This window comes from Staurois parvus, unplaced genomic scaffold (genome assembly GCF_062004578.1).
Source record: "Staurois parvus isolate SC_StPar_1 unplaced genomic scaffold, SC_StPar_1.0 ptg000919l, whole genome shotgun sequence".
NCBI classification, from domain to species: Eukaryota; Metazoa; Chordata; class Amphibia; order Anura; family Ranidae; genus Staurois; species Staurois parvus.
In genome coordinates, this window is record NW_028318715.1 from 105,422 (window position 1) to 125,796 (window position 20,375).

At 41.3% G+C, this 20,375-nt stretch overlaps 1 protein-coding gene across 4 annotated transcripts in view; it reads left to right on the top strand.

Moving 5' to 3' along the window:
• DSP (desmoplakin) overlaps positions 1 to 10,229 on the top strand; it is a 100,884-nt gene extending 90,655 nt beyond the window's left edge. For 2 of the 4 annotated variants that reach the window (XM_089656579.1, XM_089656578.1), the window contains exons 23-24: positions 3,027 to 5,321; positions 6,525 to 10,229. In XM_089656579.1, coding sequence (XP_089512705.1) covers positions 3,027 to 5,321; positions 6,525 to 9,725 — 5,496 coding nt within the window. In that variant the 3' untranslated portion in view covers positions 9,726 to 10,229. The remainder of the gene's footprint in view (positions 1 to 3,026; positions 5,322 to 6,524) is intronic. The other 2 variants (XM_089656580.1, XM_089656581.1) reach the window with 2 other exon arrangements.
• The last annotated feature ends 10,146 nt before the right edge of the window (positions 10,230 to 20,375 follow it).

The following is a 20,375-nucleotide window of genomic DNA, read 5'->3' on the forward strand; positions in this document are numbered from 1 at the left end:
CCCATCGTTGGTATCAGTGGGAGGAATAGTGCCCCATCATTGGTGTCAGTGGGAGGAATAGTGCCCCATCATTGGTGTCAGTGGGAGGAATAGTGCCCCATCATTGGTGTCAGTGGGAGGAATAGTGCCCCATCATTGGTGTCAGTGGGAGGAATAGTGCCCCATCATTGGTGTCAGTGGGAGGAATAGTGTCCCATCATTGGTGTCAGTGGGAGGAATAGTGTCCCATCATTGGTGTCAGTGGGAGGAATAGTGTCCCATCATTGGTGTCAGTGGGAGGAATAGTGTCCCATCATTGGTGTCAGTGGGAGGAATAGTGTCCCATCATTGGTGTCAGTGGGGGGAATAGTGCCCCATCATTGGTATCAGCGGGGGGAATAGTGCCCCATCATTGGTATCAGCGGGAGGAATAGTGCCCCATCATTGGTATGAGCGGGAGGAATAGTGCCCCATCATTGGTATGAGCGGGAGGAATAGTGCCCCATCATTGGTATGAGTGGGAGGAATAGTGCCCCATCGTTGGTATGAGTGGGAGGAATAGTGCCCCATCGTTGGTGTCAGTGGGAGGAATAGTGCCCCATCGTTGGTGTCAGTGGGAGGAATAGTGCCCCATCGTTGGTATGAGTGGGAGGAATAGTGCCCCATCATTGGTATGAGTGGGAGGAATAGTGCCCCATCGTTGGTGTCAGTGGGAGGAATAGTGCCCCATCGTTGGTATCAGTGGGAGGAATAGTGCCCCATCGTTGGTGTCAGTGGGGGGAGGAATAGTGCCCCATCGTTGGTGTCAGTGGGGGGAGGAATAGTGCCCCATCGTTGGTGTCAGTGGGGGGAGGAATAGTGCCCCATCGTTGGTGTCAGTGGGGGGAGGAATAGTGCCCCATCGTTGGTGTCAGTGAGGGGAGGAATACTGTCTCATCATTGGTGTCAGTGGGGGGAGGAATAGTGCCCCATCGTTGGTATCAGTGAGGGGAGGAATAGTGCCCCATCGTTGGTGTCAGTGGGGGGAGGAATACTGTCTCATCGTTGGTGTCAGTGGGGGGAGGAATAGTGCCCCATCGTTGGTGTCAGTGGGGGGAGGAATAGTGCCCCATCGTTGGTGTCAGTGGGGGGAGGAATAGTGCCCCATCGTTGGTATTAGTGACACAAATGATGGGGCACTATCCCTTCCACTGACACCAATGATACTTACCTTGCTGACTCCTGCTCCAGCCTGGGCTCGCTCTCTCCTTCTCCCATCTACAGCCTGCATACCTGGCTGCAGCAGCAAAATTTGCACTTACCTGTCAGCTGTCTTCCTTCTCTGGCCTCTCTCTTCACTCGTTCCTGCAGCTCCCTCGATCTTCTTCGATCTCCGCGCGCTGCCGCTCGGCTCCTCCTCTCCAAGCTCCACCTTCTTGCCGGTGATTGGCCGCCTGTGTGCCTCTCCTGAGCTACAGTTCCGGTGGCCAATCAGCGGCGAGGAGGCGGTGACAGGGGCAGCATATCATCCCGCCCACACATCGCCGGAGACTGCAGCGGTGTCTCGGTTCCTAAGACCATCGGAAATATGTGTTTTCCGATGGTCTTAGGCGACCCCTGGGAAATGGTCGTTCGACCCCCAAAGGGGTCGCGACCCCCAGGTTGAGAACCGCTGCTCTAGAGTGTACAGTTTATGCTTGTATTATGCTTTCAGACAGTATCAGTAGTACTAAATGATGTTATTGAGAAGTTTGCTAACAATATTTTAATGCTTCATGTGTGGGTTATTTCTGTGTCGAGAAAGCAAACCTCAATTGCAAATTTCATCTGTATTGTACTACTGGCACTGCTCCTTTAGGGGCCCATTCACACCATTGTATGGTGCGCTGTGTTAAGGCATGTCATTATTTTGAATAGGTCAGTAATGCGGTGCACCACAACACATGCCAATTTAGGTCCATTGGGGTTCATGGGGGTGCACCAATGCATGTAATGTGTGTTGCTGTATTGCACGTGCCGCATTGCAATAATGTAAATGTGGCCTTAAAACTCCAGAGAAAAGGAAGAAGAGAAAAGTTTGCTAAAGAGTCAACAACCATGATTCTTATATGTCCAAGTGCAACCCTTCTATGTATAATATTTGCATTACCATATTACAGTGCTGAACACACATGCCTTTCTGGATATTTTGATACTTTGATATTATCTAAGCCAGTGCATTCAGGCTAATCACCAATTTGGACAGATCATCTGTTTCAAAACAATCAAACAAATGCATATCATATTGCACTCAGTTTCAATTGTTTATTATCAACAAATACCACATAATTTTTAAAGCTCTACTTGTGATTTTGGAACCCATGTTTGTTGGCCTGCTAAACGCACACCTCTAAAAACATGAAATTAATAGATTTGTTTTCTTGTATGCATAGAAAAAAAGCTACTTAAGATGGCCTTGCATGACTGAAATTTCATCTGATTCCTGGTGTAAGATTGAAGGAGCCGGGTGAAAAATTGTCAGCCGTATAGTGACTGTATCCTATCCTATCAGATGCAGTCACTCTTTGGATATTTCGCAATTGCTTACATACAATAGCTGGCAGCAGAGTTTCCTCCATTCATACTGTTTAGCATGGATGGAAAAATCTTTTTGATATCTCTTGTTCAGCCTATAGGATGATTGAGAAAAATCTATATGTGTATGCCTAGCCTTAAGCTGGCCATACACAGATCGAAATTTGTCTGGTTGACTTCTGTCACAGGAACACGCTGAAAATTTTTCTGATGGCCAGTGGCCGCAGAATATAATAAGCAGCCACTTATTAATGATATCAGTGGGTGCTGCTTTCAGAATGTCCCGGCAGAGAAATGGATGTCTCCTTTCACCACGTTTCTGTGGATGGAGGAATCTGTTTTCATTCAGCCCACTAACTGAATAAAAGTAAAAACTAACCTTGTATGGGCAGCCTTAAACAAGTGCTTATTCTAAATAATTTAATTATATATTTTTTGGATTCTTTCCTTTGAAACCATGAAATGATGTTCCTACTCGTCTTCATTTTTTCCAGATGAAAAATACCAGGATTGAGCTACTTGAGGAAGAACTTCGACTTGCCAGAGATGCAAACAGTGACAATTCACAGAAGAACAAATTCCTTGATCAGAACCTACAAAAGTACCAAATAGAATGCTCAGAATATAAATCAAGACTTCTCCTGTTGGAGGACATGAAGAGGAAAGCTGAAATGGATGGGTCTTCTTCTAAACAGAACCTTGAGAAATGCTATAGTCAGATAACAGAACTAAATGAGAAGATAACAAGACTTACCTATGAAATTGATGATGAGAAACGTAGGAGAAAAGCCCTGGAGGACAGATGTGAGCTTCAAAAGAATGAATTTGATCAAATACAGCAAAGAAGGCACACTGAATTAGAAGGTGTCAACCGTCATAAAATAGAAACTGACAAGACAATCAAAGAGAGAGAATACGAGATAGAAAAACTAAAACTTCTGCTTCAAGATGAAGGCCAGAGAAAGAGGGAATATGAGACTGAGCTGTCAAAGGTAAGGAAGCAATGTAGTGACGAAATTAGTAGTTTGAGGAACAAGTATGAATCTGAGATAAACATTACGAAGACTACCATACAGCAAATTACTGTTCAGAAAGAAGAAGATGCTTATGAACTCAGATCTCAGCTTGAGAAACTTGCCAGAGAAAATCGTGACCTCACACAAGAAATTACCAGACTTAATGAGAATATTGTCCAAACAAATGAGCAGCGTAGAAGGGCAGAAGAAGATGTTTTCCAACAAAAGGCTTCAGGGTCTGAGCTCACTCAGAGGAAGCAGCAATTAGAATTGGAGTTACAAAAATTAGTCCGCGTTCAATCAGAGGAGACCACAGGCTACAAGAGGTCATTAGAAGAGGCCAGTAGGACAATTCAGGACAGAAACAACGAGATTGACAAGCTAAAGTATCAACTTCAAGAGGAAGCTGCACGCCAGAGACAATATGAAAATGAGCTCATAAAGGTAAGAAACAATTATGATGAACAGATTATAAATTTAAGGAACAAGTACGAGACAGAAATTAATATTACAAAAACCACCATCCACGAGATAACTGTTCAAAAAGAAGATAACATCAGCAGCTTGAATGACCAAATTGATAATTTAACAAGAGACAAACGGGATTTGTTGACAGAAGTCAACAGACTAAAGACTTCTCTCACACAAATGACAAACAATCTTAAAAAAACAGAAGACGATGCTCACCAGCATAAATCCTTTGTATCAGAACTCACTCAGAAAAGGCAACAGCTTGAAACTGAAATGAGACAAATCAGCCTTTTAAAGAATGAAGAAGGGCAAAAACACAAGAAATCTCTTGATGATGCTGCCAAAACTATTCAGGAGCGCAACAAAGAAATTGAACGTCTAAAAAAGCTGATTGATGTTGAAACAGACCAAAGGAAAAAGCTTGAGGAGGAGCATATTAAATTACAGAGATCCCAGTTTGACCTGCAAAAAGTCAACAGCACTGCCACAGAGACCATAAGCAAACTGAAGATACAGGAACAAGAGTTAATAAGACTTAAAACAGATTTTGAAAAACTGTCAGCAGAAAAACAAGGAAAGGAAAATGATGTCAACAGACTTCAAATCAATCTGAAAGACTTACAGATGCAAAAGAATAAACTAGAGGAGGAAATAAATCGGCAAAAAAGAATTGCTTCAGATGAGCATACAAAAAATAAAAAGCTAGAAGAAGAGCTAGAGGCACTTCGAAGAACTAACGGCGAACAACTGAAAAAGATTACAACTCTGACCCAGCAAATAGAGCAAATTACCATTATTAAGAAGCAAACAGAAGACGACTTGCGCCAGCAAAGGGAATCTTTAGATGGTCAACTGAGAGACCAACAAAGAAATATTGATGAGCTGAGTAAACTCGTAGCTGAGGTGGAAAGTCTACGCCGTCAGCTACATGTAGAACAAGAAAACCTACGACAAGCTCATATCAGAAATGAGCACTTGCAAAAAACCATTGAAGAGAGAAACAGAAGTTTGAATGAAAGCAAAATAGAAATAGAAAGACTGCAGTCAATCACAGAAAATCTGACTAAAGAACACCTAAGGCTGGAAGAGGAGCTGCGCTATGTTCGACTAGAAAATGAAGAAGTCAAAAAGTGTAAAGATGAAGTGGATGGTGAAAAAAATGCAACTATTACTGAATTAAAGAACCAGCTACAAATCAGCAACAAGCGATCCCTCGAGCTTCAGGGCCTTATTAATGAGTTGCAGAAAGAGAGACAAAATTTGAGACAGGAAATTGAAAAATTCCAAAAGCAAGCACTAGAGGTATTCAGATAAATTTCCTTAATTTGTCTTCAGATTAATCAGTAAATTCCCTGATCTATATAATCTGTTACTAACAGAGCCAGATTTATAGCTGAGATATTACAAGTACATTACCGGTGCTTTAAGAAAAAAAGGTGCCTGAGTTCAGTGTGGTACATTTACTGGCTATTTGCCATCCTGACATATCAGGTACCAATCATCTTAAACAAATCTCTCCCATTATCAGGTCAAATGTATTTAATAAATGACTAACAATTGTTTATTAGCATTTGAAAAAGTAAAACAAGACTAATGGGAATATGATGTTTAAATCTGGCTCAGATTACTAACATATCATAATGAATATATAATTCAGTGGGTGCCATAGAAAGTAATTTGTGTGGACTTATATCTGAAAATATTACATTTTACTTTTATTGGTGGTGTTACAGTTCACTTTATTTAATATGGGCATTATGTTTTATGCATGGTTCATGCACTTTGAACAGGATTACATTGTCAGCAGTATAGTAGTCAATGTTTTTCATGTAATATCAGTTAATGGCAGCTATAACCTTTATATATGCATGTATACATTATATACAATAACATAAACCTAATGCAGATAATATTTTAGAAAAACATGCTTTTACATTATTTATACTAACAATATTTTGCACAATATATAAAGATCAAAACAATGTTTTGCTCTCAATATAAAATATACTAACATTGTAATCCTTTTTATCATCTATCCTTGTATGTGTTGTGAGTTAATGAGTTTTGTTTTAATCATATGCATTGTCTGTCAATTGTTTATAAAGTCCAATGTCTGTTTTCATTAAATGTTGTCCTTCAGAGTTTGTAATTTTATTCTTTTTTTTATTATTTTCGAGTACTTTGCTAATGATTCTCTAATATTACTACTAGATTAAAAGAGTTTTAAAGCCTAAGTTTTTACTTAAAAACTGAAAATAATTTTTTAATTTCTAAAAAAGGACAATATACCAGCCAAAGAATAGCAATATTTCAATTATAATACAGAATATAGCCCTAAAAGAAGGTTCTGTATTCTGCAAAAAGAAAGTGATAGTGTTATCGGGGATTCAGGTTTGTGTTTGGAAACAGTGGAAAAGTTAAACTAGTTGAACCATTAAATGTTTACAATCAAAGATGCAGATGTAAACATTTTTATTTATTTATTTTTTTTTGTCTTTGATCTAGGCAACTAATAAGATACAGGAATCAAGCAGTAAATACTCAGAAGTCTTTCAAGAAAAAGAAAGCATTCTTATGAAATTAAAACTTCTGGAGCAAGACAAGATGAGGCTTCAGCGTCTGGAAGAGGAACTTAGTCGTGCAAAGGCAGCACTAGATGCTGAAACGCGTAACAAGCAGCGTCTAGAAGATGAGAAGCAGCAGATTCGAAATGACCTTAATCAGTGGAAGAGTCAGTATACTCGTAAGGAGGAGGATGTAAAGAGAATTGAAAGTGACTGGGAGAGAAGTGAAAGAGAAAAGGCATCATTTAAAAGTGAAATTGAAAGATTGCAGGCAGAGATAAGATCAATTGAAGAGAGGTACAAACGTAAGCTGGAGGAGACTCATCGCACTAGCCAAGCTGATTTTGAAGCACAGAGACTGACATTGCAAAGGGAGATGGAAAATCTTAAAAGGCGTCCTTCTGGGTCCAACAGACAAACTCAGACTGATGAAGATATGTCAATAGATCCTTCTAAATTTGTTTTCGATGGGCTAAGGAAAAAGATTACAGCTCATCAGCTTCTTGAATGCCAAATAATAACAAAGTCAACATTTGAAAAATTAATAAAAGGACAAAAATCACTGGAAGAGGTAGCTACTGAGATTGAGCCTTACCTGAAAGGTGCTGGTGCAATTGCAGGTATCTCTGTCACACCTAAAGAGAAATATTCATTTGTAGAAGCTAAGCGGAAGAAGCTAATTTCGCCTGAAAGTGCGGTAATGCTCTTAGAAGCTCAAGCCGCAACAGGAGGTATAATAGATCTGCAGAAAAGTGAAAAGCTGACTGTAGATAACGCTGTTGCTAGGGATCTTATTGATTTTCCAGACAGAGAGGCCATTTATACTGCAGAAAAAGCAGTCACTGGCTTTAAAGATCCTTTTTCTGGAAAGACCGTATGTGTTGCCGAAGCAATTAAGAATAACTTGATCACCCGAGATGTTGGGTTGCGGCTCTTAGAAGCCCAGTTGGCAGCAGGTGGAATTGTTGACCCAGTGAACAGTGTCTTTGTACCTGTTGAGGTTGCATTATCACGAGGCTTGATTGACAGGGATTTGAATCGATCAATAAATGACACCAGTGATGAGGCAAAGAGATTCATTGAACCAACCACAAAGAAAAATGTCAGTTATGCACAACTTAGACAGAAGTGCAGAGCAGAACCTCATACAGGATTGCTTTTGTTGCCTGTAATGAAGAAAAGTCTCTCCTTCCAAGGTATTAGACATCAGGTGCCCCTGACTGAGTTAGTAGAGTCTGGCATTATTCGCTCTACCACAGTTGATCAACTAGAATCTGGTCAGATATCTGTCGAAGAGGTCAGTGAAAGAATTAAAGATTTCCTGCAGGGATCCAGTTGCATTGCCGGAATCTATAATGAAGCTACAAAAGAAAAATTAGGAATATATGATGCAATGAAAAAGGGTTTGTTGAGGCCTGGAACAACACTTGAACTACTGGAAGCTCAAGCAGCGACTGGATTCATAGTGGATCCAGTAAATAATCTAAGGCTGCCAGTGGAAGAAGCTTACAGAAGAGGTCTTGTTGGAATTGAATTCAAGGAAAAGCTTCTGTCTGCAGAAAGAGCTGTTACTGGCTATAAGGACCCAGAAACTGGGAATATAATATCACTCTTTCAAGCTATGAACAAGGAGCTTATTGAAAAGGGACATGGAATCCGCTTGCTGGAAGCCCAAATTGCTACAGGTGGAATCATTGATCCTAAAGCCAGTCATCGTTTACCAGTGGATGTTGCTTACAAACGTGGGTACTTTAATGAAGAAATGAATGCAATTCTCTCTGATCCAGATGATGATACCAAAGGCTTTTTTGATCCCAACACAGAAGAAAATTTGACATACCTACAACTAAAAGAAAGGTGCATTGTTGATTCACAAACCAACCTTTGTCTACTGCCTCTAAAAGAAAAGAAAAAGTTGGTACAAGCATCACAAAAGAAGACTTCCAGGAAGCGTAGAGTAGTCATAGTTGATCCAGACACAAACCGAGAAATGACAGTACAAGAAGCTTATAACAAAGGGCTTATTGATTATGAAACCTATATTGATCTTTCAGAACAGGAGTGTGAATGGGAAGAAATCACTACTACAGGTTCAGATGGTTCAACGAGGGTTGTCCTTGTTGACCGAAAAACAGGAAACCAGTATGATGTCCAAGAGGCTATTGATCTAGGCACAATCAACAAGAGCAATTTTGAACAATATCGTGCTGGTACACTAAGCCTTACTCAGTTTGCAGATATGATCTCCAATAGAAACCTAAATGATGATGTGTTAGTTACCTCTAGACAAGATTCTGTTTCATCCATTTCATCCATGTCCACACCCAAATTTCGAACCAGTTCATGGTCTAAAAGTGGTTCATTTTCAGACACTTTAGAAGAAACCACACCTATTGCAGCAATATTTGATACTGAAAGCTATGAAAAAATATCAATATCAGAAGGCATCAAACGTGGCATTGTAGATACAATTACTGGACAACGCTTACTGGAAGCACAAGTTTGCACTGGAGGAATTATTAACCCCAACTCTGGGCAGAGAGTTTCCTTGCAAGATGCAGTTTCTCAAGGCATAATAGATCATGATATGTCAGCTAGACTAAAGCAAGCTCAAAAGGCCTACACGGGCTTTGATGGAGTAAGAGGACAAAAAAAATTATCTGCCGCAGAAGCCATGAAGGTGAACTGGTTGCCTTATGAGGCTGGACAGCGTTTTCTTGAATTCCAGTACCTAACAGGAGGCCTTTTTGATCCAGAAACACAATCAAGAGTAACTACAGAGGAGGCTATTCGTAAAGGTATGATTGATGGTCGAGCCGCTCAGAAATTGCGAGACATAAACAACTACCCCAAAATTCTGACATGTCCAAAAACTAAACTGAAAATCTCTTACAAAGAAGCTGTAGATCGATGCATGGTTGAAGACGTAACAGGTTTGCGAATGCTTGAAGCTGCTTCAGTGTCTTCTAAAGGCATAAGTAGTCCTTACAATGTTTCCTCAGCCCCAGGATCACGGTCAGGATCCCGCCCTGGGTCACGCAGTGGATCTCGAAGAGGAAGTTTTGATGCTACAGGTTCATCTGCTTCTTCAACTTACAGCTATTCCTTCCAGTCTGTTAGCAGTAGCTCTATTGGGAACTAGGTTGCAGTTGAGTTTTGTCTTTTAAAATAAAAATTGATGGTGAAATTACGTTTTACTATGTTCCCATTTTGAAAAATTGTAAAAAGTGCACTGACTATGGGGAAGATTTTATTTTTTTTTCATTATGGAGAGCTTTTTATTTTTTTTTTCTAAATTCTCCATTAGTAAAATGGTTTAAATATTTGTATGTGTTTAGCAAATATGTAGGGGGTAAAACAATATTTGTATTGTAGGTAACATTTGCTGTGCCTTTTTTCTGTGAACCAATAGGTACTGAATAGTTCCCTTCTATTGCTGTAGTCACCGAAATGCTAACATTAGGAGAAAAAAGTATTGCATTCTAATGGTAAAGGCTTCATTATTACATTTTAAAACTGACATGTTTATCAATAAAAAGTAGCTCCTTTACGCAATATTTCACTTTGTGGTGCTTTGGATTGGCTTCTTTTTTTTATACTGATCTTTGCTTGTTATATGTGCTAGCAATAAAGTTTTAAACATTAACATTTTTTGATCTTTGCTTACATTTTTGGTCTTCACTTGAGGCACAAAAACTTTCATTAAAATATATATTCCTAGGTAGCCACAAAGGATCTACATCCACTTTGCTTGCACCAAATGCCTTTTATAAACCCAGTTATTACCTTGTAAAAGTAGCAGTGATAAAGCAGGTCCACCCACTACAGGCTGCCTGGAAAAAAACCTATAGGATGGGGTAGATACAAGACCAGTCACCCTGCACAACCAGAGAAAGCAGCAGTGAATGTTCTTTATTTCAGAAAATTTCTGCACACAGTAAAGTTTTACACTAGAGTACTACACATCTGAAAGAAATACATAAAGCACGCCAAGATTTATGTATGTAGACAATATTTGCCTTTTTGACAGTTCATCTTTAATGAGTTTTTAGCAAGCACACATTGATTTCATCATACTTTGAAAGTGCATTTTAATACAATTTATCTCTATCACCATATGACAGTTAAATATTCTGCAGAACAAAAAAAAATGATCCACTCACTATCCATAAAGAATGTTGTATGGTGAAGTTGACACCACACCTGTACAGATACACACATGTTAAAGGATAAATTCAGTGAGCAGGGGTGCTTCTCCCACACAGCCCCTGCCACAATTGAAAATTAGACCGTGATGTTCAGTGCACTCGTAGTCCATTCACATTTCATCCAGCTTTCAAACTCAAATCCCGTATAGATGTACAGGCAGAAAGCGGTAGGGAGAGTGTGCAAGAGCCTGACATTGCCCTTGTGATCCATAGAGTGGGTCGAAAAAAAAAAATAAAAGCACATTTTGTATGTTGTGCAGAGGATTCCTCTACAGTATTTTGACTTTTTTTTAACCTGCAAAAATGAGGGTTTTTTTTTTTTGGTTAAGGTGCTAAGGTGAACTAAGCTTTAAATCTAATTGGGCCTCTTTCTACGACAATTAGAAGGCGTAAACAACCTATGGTAAACAATCAATTCAGTCTTGCACTAGAACATGACCATTGGAATCTGATTAATTCAAACAATAAGTAAAACAAACTTCCTATGCAAATAAATGGCATCTGTAGACAAATTGAACTGCAGCTTTCAGTTAAGTTGAATAATGTCCTTGCTATAGGTGTAGGCCTTAATTATACCTCATGTAGCCTGGCCTAAAAAAACTTCTAGGATGTTGTAGACCAGCCCGGCTATTGCTGTTAATCTTCACCATCACAGGAGCGAGTTCTCAAATGCTGAACTCAGAGCTACTGCATCAGTAGGGAGAGAGTGCATGTGAGGAGGTTCAAATCAAAGAAAAAAAGTTCACTCTTGGGATGTGAAGGTGAACAGTAATAGTTGGTCTTCTCTTAGCAAGTCCTAGCAATGTACTGGGAGTTTTAACATCAGGCTACATGAGGTAGGTGAACAGCCTACACCTTCTGCAAAAGCATTATTCAATTTGGCCAAAGCTGCACAGTTTGTCATCTATAGACATCCTTTACCTGGGTATCTGTTAAAGGTGAACTATTCCTTTTAAAGGCTAGTACCAAGGGGCTTTTGTTAGCTATAAATGAGTCTTGCACTCTCATACAAGTCAATGGGAATGCAAAACCCACTTGAAGCAGGTTGATTGCAGGTCAGAGGGAGAGCCACAGTAGGACAAACACCTGTCAAATTCTGAATGATCACAGAAACATCTTTGATGCCACTGATGTAAGTCCAAAGCCCATCAACACAGGCTCAACACATAAGCCCAATTATGGCTGTATTGGCACAACCAACAGCTTTTTTTTTTTTTTTTAAATTACAGCTTTGTGGAGTACTGCTTTTTGTTTGAGGTTCCTCAGGGTTAAGCCAGTAGTAGCCTACATTCTACAACTTCAGCATAGCATAAGCAACCCATACAACTAGAGGCTTCCTAAAATCCTACACTGCTCAAAAAAAAAAATTAAAGCAACACTTTGAAAACACATTAGCTCTCAGTGGGGAAAAATATCATGCTGGATATCTATACTGATCTGGACTGGGTAATGTGTTAGGAACGTAAGGATGCCTCGTTTGATGGAAATTAAAATTATCAACCTACAGAGGACTGAATTCAAAGACACCCCGAAATCCAAGTGAAGAAATGATGCAGCAGGCATGTCAATTTTGCTGAAATTTCATTGCAGCAACTCAAAATGGTAATCAGTAGGTTATATGGCCCCCACGTGCTTTTATGCATACCGAACAATGTCGGGGCATGTCCCTAATGAGATGACAGATGGTGTTCTGGGGTATTTCCTCCCATATCTGGACCAGGGCATCACTGAGTTCTTGGACAGTCCGAGGTGCAACCTGGCAGAGTCAGATGGATCGAAACATGATATCCCAGAGGTGTTCTATTGGATTTAGGTCAGGGGAGCGTGGGGGCCATTCAGTGCTATCAATTCCTTCATGCTCCAGGAACTGCCTGCAAAACACTCACCACATGAGGCCGGGCATTGTCGTGCACCAGGAGGAACCGAGGACCCGCTGCACCAGGGTAGGGTCTTACAATGGGTCCAAGGATTTCATCCTGATACCTAATGGCAACCATGGTGGCATTGTCTAGCCTGTAGAGATATGTGCGTCCCTCCATGGATATGCCTCCCCAGACCAGGGGCGGACTGACCATTTGGAAACTCGGGCACTGCCCGAGGGCCCGGGGTCAGTAGGGGGCCCCATGAGATGCCCCTGGTACCTTTTTCATAGGCTTTTTAGAGTTTGGGCAAGGACACAGGGGCCCCATGATCCCCTATTGCCCGGGGGGCCCATGAGTTGTCAGTCCGCCCCTGCCCCAGAACATCATTGACCCACCATCAAAACTGCAGCATAACGTTCTCCATGGCTTCTCCAGACCCTTTCATGTCTTTCACACGTGCAGTGAACCTGCTCTCATCTGTGACAATGGCAAATGCCAATCCACCTCTATGGTGCTGGGCAGTGAGCACAGGGCCCACTAGAGGATGTTGGGCCCTCAGGCCACCCTCGTGAAGTCTGTTTCTGATTGGTGAGAGACATTCACACCAGTGGCCTGCTGGAGGTCATTTTGTAGTGCTCTGGCAGTGCTCATCCTGTTCCTCCTTGCACAGAGGAACAGACGCCAGTCCTGCTGATGGGTTAAGGACCTTCTATGGCCCTGCTCACCTCTCTTAGACTAACTGTCTGTCTCCTGGAATCTCCTCCATGCTCTTGAGATTGGCAATGGCACGTATTTATGTGCCATCCTGGAGGATTTGGTCAACCTGTACAACCTCTCTAGGGTCCAGGTTTCGCTTCATGAATCATTCACACCAGTGGCCTGCTGGAGGTCATTTTGTAGGGCTCTGGCAGTGCTCATCCTGTTCCTCCTTGCGCAAAGGAGCAGACACCAGTCCTGCTGATGGGTTAAGGACCTTTTATGGCCCTGCTCAGCTCTCTTAGACTAACTGCCTGTCTCCTGGAATCTCCTCTATGCTCCTGAGATTGGCAATGGCATGTATTGATGTGCCATTATGGAGGAGTTGGTCAGCCTGTACAACCTCTGTAGGGTCGAGGTATCGCTTCATGCTACAATTAGTGTCACTGACCCTAGCCAAATGCAAAACTAGTGAAAAACAGACAGAAAAGATAAGTAAGGAAAAAAATGTCCACCTGTAAAACAATTCCTGTTTTGGGAGTTGTCTCATTGTTGCCCATCTAGTACACCTGTTGTTAATTTTATTAACACCAAAGCAACTGAAACTGATTAACAACCCCCTCTGCTACTTAACTGACCAGATCAATATCCCAGGAGTTTAATTGACTTGATGCTATACTCTGATTAAAAAGTGTTCCTTTAATTTTTTTGAGCAGTGTACATATAAACTGGAATAAATAAAATTAGGCTGGATTCGTACCTTACTTTGTGTTGCAGTGTGATACACTACAAAAAAGATGCATGGACATGGCATATTGGGCATCCTGAAAGAAAATATACTCACCTAGGCAGATGCAGCATCGGTCTCTGCTGCCTTTAAGACTTCAGTGAGCAGAGAGCTGGTGTCTGTCAGGCACCGGATCTCGGCTCTGCCTCTTCAACGCTCACTGGAGCACCGGGCTGTAGAGTGGGCAGGAGCGTCTGGCTTGGTCTCTTAGTAGCTCACTGAGAGGCTATGCCAGCTGCTGGTCCAGACATCTGGGTGGACCTCTGTGATGAATGCAGTGCCCAACCTCTGCCCTTCTCACCAACTTGTGACAAAGGACTGGCCCATCTCACATCGTGCTGTCAGTTATGTAACAATGCCACTCTCAGCTGTACCCTGCACAAAGATTTTCCAGAGGCACCACAATCTAGGTGCCAGCAGCCTGGGAGCCATTGTCACTGGGTTACGTTAGCTAAACAATTAACTCTTAAAAACTCCAAACTGCTGCCAGATAGCTTTGGGCCTATCAACCCTTCACAATATTAGCAAGAACAAGTATGAAAAATAAACGTCTGTACATAGACTGTCATCACAGACAGGTATATTCAGAAATTTATCATATACAGTAGCACTTTTAAAGAGACAGGGATTCTTTTAGTTTGCATTAGCGCAATACAGTTAGAAACCATTTCAACACTTTTCAAAATAGGGTTTAATAATGAAAAGGTCAAGATGATGCAAATAAAGTATTTACAGAAAAAAAAAGGGAGTTACAATGAAACAGAGACAATAAAGCAATAGAGACGGAAAAAGGAGTTTAAAAAGAATACTTGCAAAGTCCTTGGTTTTAGCAGAGTTCAGTCAACAAGCAAGGTGTTCTTGGCTCTCATCCCTTGATAGATGTTTCTTTGTTGATGGTACAAGAGAGCTAGTCAAAATGTCCTGATTTTCCCTTTTTATGTGGTATCAAAGGGGTGTTGACAGAAACCATATGACCAATCATCCGGTTTAAGGGGTGGGTGCTGAGAGGTCACCACATTTATGAGCAAGTCACAGTTTTTTATAAATATTAGTATTTTTGAATATCTACCATTTACAGTCTGCTACCATGCAGATTACTATCCAACATGAAATTAGCTTCAAAATGGATATAGATACGATGGGTCTTGAATATCTATTTCTCATAGGAGGGGTGTGGAGGCCTAATCCACTCTGGTACTCCCTAGCATAGGAGTGTTTGGGTTCAAAATGCTACCCAATAACTGATGAGGGTGAATGACTTTTACTATACTCTTATTCTTTCAGAAGTTATGAAACATGCAAAGTTTTAGAGTTTATTAAAGTCTGTATTCCACAGACTTCCACTAAGGTATTTATGACCCAGTGTCTTAGTTCTTTGGATCACTCAAGCTTGGGAGGGTGACCATTTTATTGGAGTTTCCAGACTGGAATGGTGGATTGGGCTAATAGGCATGAATGGGCCTCTATCTGTCCTGGTCTGATGAGAAGGCTCTGGCATCAGTTATCAGTTGTGTATTGCACCAGAGGCTTCCTGGGAGGATGAAGAGAAAGGAGCCACTGCTGCTATTCACCAATTTGTATTACAAACGGTCATGGCTGACATCTGAACAAGATGGTGTCCTTGCCCTTTAACATAGCATTGTGAGGGCTCAGTATGCTTTACCATTACAACTCCGACTGTAAAGTTGGAAACTTTCCAGAGCCTGGAGCAGCTGAGTGACATCAGCCACCAGTAGGCTTCAGCTGACTATTGGCTGAAAATGGGTCACAGAAGTGCAGAAAGAACTGCTCTCTTGTGATCCATAGGAGAAATAGGGCCAGAAAACCTTTGGCTATACTTCCCCTTTAATGCAATGAGTGATAATACAACAGTGAGAATCCAGTCAAAGGGCTATACAAGCATAAAGTCACAAGTCAATCAAAATAAATACTCTTTACATTTGTGTCATGTCTACTAACTTGTTTTAAAGTGACAATTTTATTATTTTACAAATTTAATGTAGGATTTTTCCATCTAAACCTCCTAAAAGACATATAAAACCCAAGAACTAAAAATGTATATATTGCAGCTTACCAGTTCTTAAATGTGGTGGTTGCATTAGTTTTCTTTTTTGGGGCTACGTAGGTTTTCTGCAAGTAATCAAGGAAACATTGTGTCTTTGTAACTTCCTGTACTGTTGCCAAAAATTTCAAACAATGTTTTCAGCTTCTCCAGCTATCTTCTGTGAATTCCAAAACAAATTCCCTCTATGAAGTGGAGATGGAATGGGGTCGTAGTCAAAAAATAAGAAAGCAGTGTAGGCTGACTAAACTGCTGTTCCATGGATACAGTACAGAGAATTAAAGTTGGTCCTACCACATTTCCTGTCTTAGGGTGACATCTCACACACGGTGACCAGTAGTTTTCCAGACTGGAAGAACACCAGCCACTGCTAGGGCACAAAGTAAGCGCACTGTACTACTACTGTGCAACAACATCAATGAAGTGCCACATTTGTGCTCTTCAAATAAAGTTAGCACAAAAAATAAGGGAGCTGCGTGATGCACTGCAATGTGAACCACACCGATAGCTCACTGTATCTGGACCAGACAGCTGCTAGACACTAAACCTGCAGGGTGGTTGGGTTTTGCCATCTATGCCATATTGTGGTTGGGGCCTACCGCACTGTGCTCTAGGGGTACCTTTGCCCGATGGTGCACTCGCCAATGCCCAAGACTAGGTGGAAATTGCAATCATGTGTACAATCAAACATTAAGGTACTCTTCCGACTTGGAGATGAGTTGAGATTGCATGTAGAATGAAGCTAAGTTTCTAATAAAGTGTTGTTTCATAGCTCTACATACAGTGAATATTATGTATTGCATTCAGAGTGGTGGGTAGAGCTGCACCACTTCCACCAGGCAGTGTATCTCTGTTACCTCACTCCCAGCAACAGAATGGGTTCCCACCAGACATATAACGTGGATCTCATGCATGTCCTATCTTAACTCTTACTCTTCCATACAATACAGTCAGGCTGAAAACCTCCATAACGCTGGTCTGTTTCCGTTTTCTATGGGAATTGGACTGCTAGGGAGTGAGCCCAAATAGCGATAGGGACGCATGATATAAGGGGCACAGGTTCTGTTTATTCACCCCAATCTAATGACAGCCCAACATATACTAGTGCCTTCTGCCCCTTGCTACATGAGGACACCTCACCTCATCCAGGTGCCACATCTCGACTGGTTTCTTAGTCTATTGGATGTGATTACATCACTAATGGCAACAACCTAATCCTCCTAACCCTGATTAATGACTGGCTCTAGCAAACCTTTTCAAGCATTGGGCCATAATAACAGAGTCCATAGTTGGTGGCACCCCCAGATCCTCGGAACAGATGGAGTAAACAGCTTATCTTTGAAGTGTAGCGACAGCAGCATACCGGCACAGTCGGGGTCTCTGACATCTCTTCAGGCTCTCTGGACCTCAGCCTTCATCCAATTTATATTATGGTGGGCTGGCTGAAGCCCCAAACAAGCCCCTGAATCAGCAGCAAACTTAACCCTTTCCCAACCCTGCCTGGGCCAGTAACTAATTTATTAAGCAGTACCCAGCCTGCTTAGAAACCGTTGCAGTTTAGTGTCCAGAAGCTGTCTGTTTATTATGTGAACGGCCTTGACAGGAAGAATCATCAGATGAAAAAGAAAACTAATGAAGCCACAACATCAAAGCATTGGTAAACTGCAATTTATGTTTTTGGGCTTAGATAAGATTTAATTATCAAAAAATAAAGAATACATATTCAGCAAGATCAATGTTTTTTTTTTTTTTTGCTCTATCCTTGCTGTAACCTGAGTTTACCTGCAGTGTTTGCATTTTCCTTGTCTGTTGGTTAAGGGGCATCTCAAGCCGAAAGAATCTCATTAGAAAGCTGAAGATAAACATCACTAATTATAATGTTATCTCCCATAATCCAGCAAGAAAATCTTTCCTGAGAAAAAAAAATGGAGGTTGTCATTGCTGATTTCCATTCTGCAAATACCAGCTGCCTACCTGTACCTTCTTGGGTCAATATGTTCAATCATGCCTTAAACGAGCTACAGATAAGGCCTTCTCACTTTATTTTGACTTCCCTGATTACTTGGAGGAGCTCAGCTATGAGGAAAGATTAAAGGAACTGAATTTATTCTCTCTTGAGAAGAGGAGATTAAGGGGGGATATGATCAACCTGTATAAATACATCAATGGTTCATATAATGAACTCGGTGTAGAGCTATTCACCCTGAGGTCATAACAGAGGACAAGGGGGAACTCTTTATGTCTGGAAGAAAAGAAATCCAATCTCCAAACACAGGGTTCTTTACAGTGAGAGCTGTGAAAATGTAGAATAGACTCCCGAAAGAGTTGGTTCTGGCCAGCTCAGTGGATTGCTTTAAAAAAGGCCTGGATTCTTTCTTAGATACACAGAATATAACCGGATACTAACATTTACAGGTGAAGTTGATCCAAGGACCATCCGATTTCCTCTCTGGGGATCAGGAAGGAATTTTTTCCCCTGCAGGAGCAAATTGGATCAGGCTTTGCTGGGTTTTTTTGCCTTTCTCTGGATCAACTGTGTGTATAGGATTATAACTTTTTTTTTTTTTTTAATTGTTGAACTGATTGGACTTTTGTCTTTTTTCAGCCAGACTATTTAACTATGTAACCTGTTCCAGGCAAGTGACAAAATATATCAAAGGCAGGGGATAAAGGTAATAAGCAAGCATCTAGCATCATCAGAAGGAAGTCAATAATGGTAACATGAAAGGTTTACCTTAAAGTGAATCCTTTCTTCTGTTAATATACCCCCCCCCCCCCCAGCTTACTTGGCCATACCTGACTTCCTCTTTCATTTTGTTTCCCCTCAGCTCCATTGAGCTGTTAAAGATTAGGGAAATCTCTATGTAAGCTACAAATCGTTGGTTTGGTAGTTTATCCAGGTCGATAGGGAACAACTAAGAGAATATACCACTCAAAGACAATAACAAATAGTTGGAAGCAATTATCTATTCTTGCAGCCTAATTTACCTAAAAGATCAGTCCAGTTAAAAGTGTGTTTAATATCCTAACAAATTGAAATTTAGCTTTAGTGGACCAAGTTTTAGAAATCCATGAAAGTGTGTGTGTAGCTGGTATAGTCCTTGATGTTGGCCTTCCCAAAGAGTATAAGGTTTGACCAATGTGAATGTCAGGCCTAGCAAGGTTTACCTTCTGCCATGGATTTTCTTTTCTCAGTATGATTTTTTGATGCTGTGATCATGCAGCTTTGCATGAAAATTGCTGTGGTCCTTTTATTTTCTAATGGTATGTTAATAACGTCCTTTCCGCTCTTCACTCCCCCCCTCCCTCCCCCCCCCCACAGTTTTACTATGGACACTCTGTGCCTTAAGTCTCTTGCTGTAAAAGGACTTAATGTCCCTGAGAAACTACGTATGCTACTACATGATCTGAAACACCTGCATTCTGATGTGGCATTCATGCAAGAAACTAATTTTCAGGAGGGTAAAGTCCCTTTCCTGCAGAACAGGTTTTACCCTTATCAATCTCTAATTGGGAAGCCAAATGCAGAGGGGTTTCCATACTGATTTCTTGACTGGTACCGTGGAAATCTGTGGACATGCGCTCCGACACCCACGGGCGTTACCTCTTTGTCAAAGGCTGTATTGGTGGTGTTAAGGCGGCGTTGCTAATATATACCTCCAAATCTACACCAAGACTCCTTTATTTGTACTACTATCTCAGCGCTGATGGAGTTTGAAGAGGGCAGGTTGTTTCTGGGAGGTGACTTTAATGTCCCTTTTGGACCCCAGCTCAGACATATCCACGGGCACATCCTCAGTTCCACCTGGTGCCAGGAAACTCATCCTACAAATGCTTCATAAATGTCAACTTATTGACGCCTGGCGTTTACTGCACCCGGGGTAGCAAGACTACACTTTCTTCTCCTCACCATATCAGTTCTGTTCTCATATTGACTTTTTCTTGGTTCCTCATCAACTCCTCTTGGCTATCGTAGATATTAAGATAGGGAACATTGTCGCAAACGTGCGCCTCAGAGATGGATGCAGTTCGACCATTTTGTTAGGCATCTCCATTTTCTCCCCTCATCTTTCCACCCCCCCCCTCACTGAGAGGAGACATCTGGCCAGTGTGTGTATGTGTACTATTAATGGGTCACTGGCCAGGCAAGGCACTTCTAGCTGGTGCCGAGCTGTCT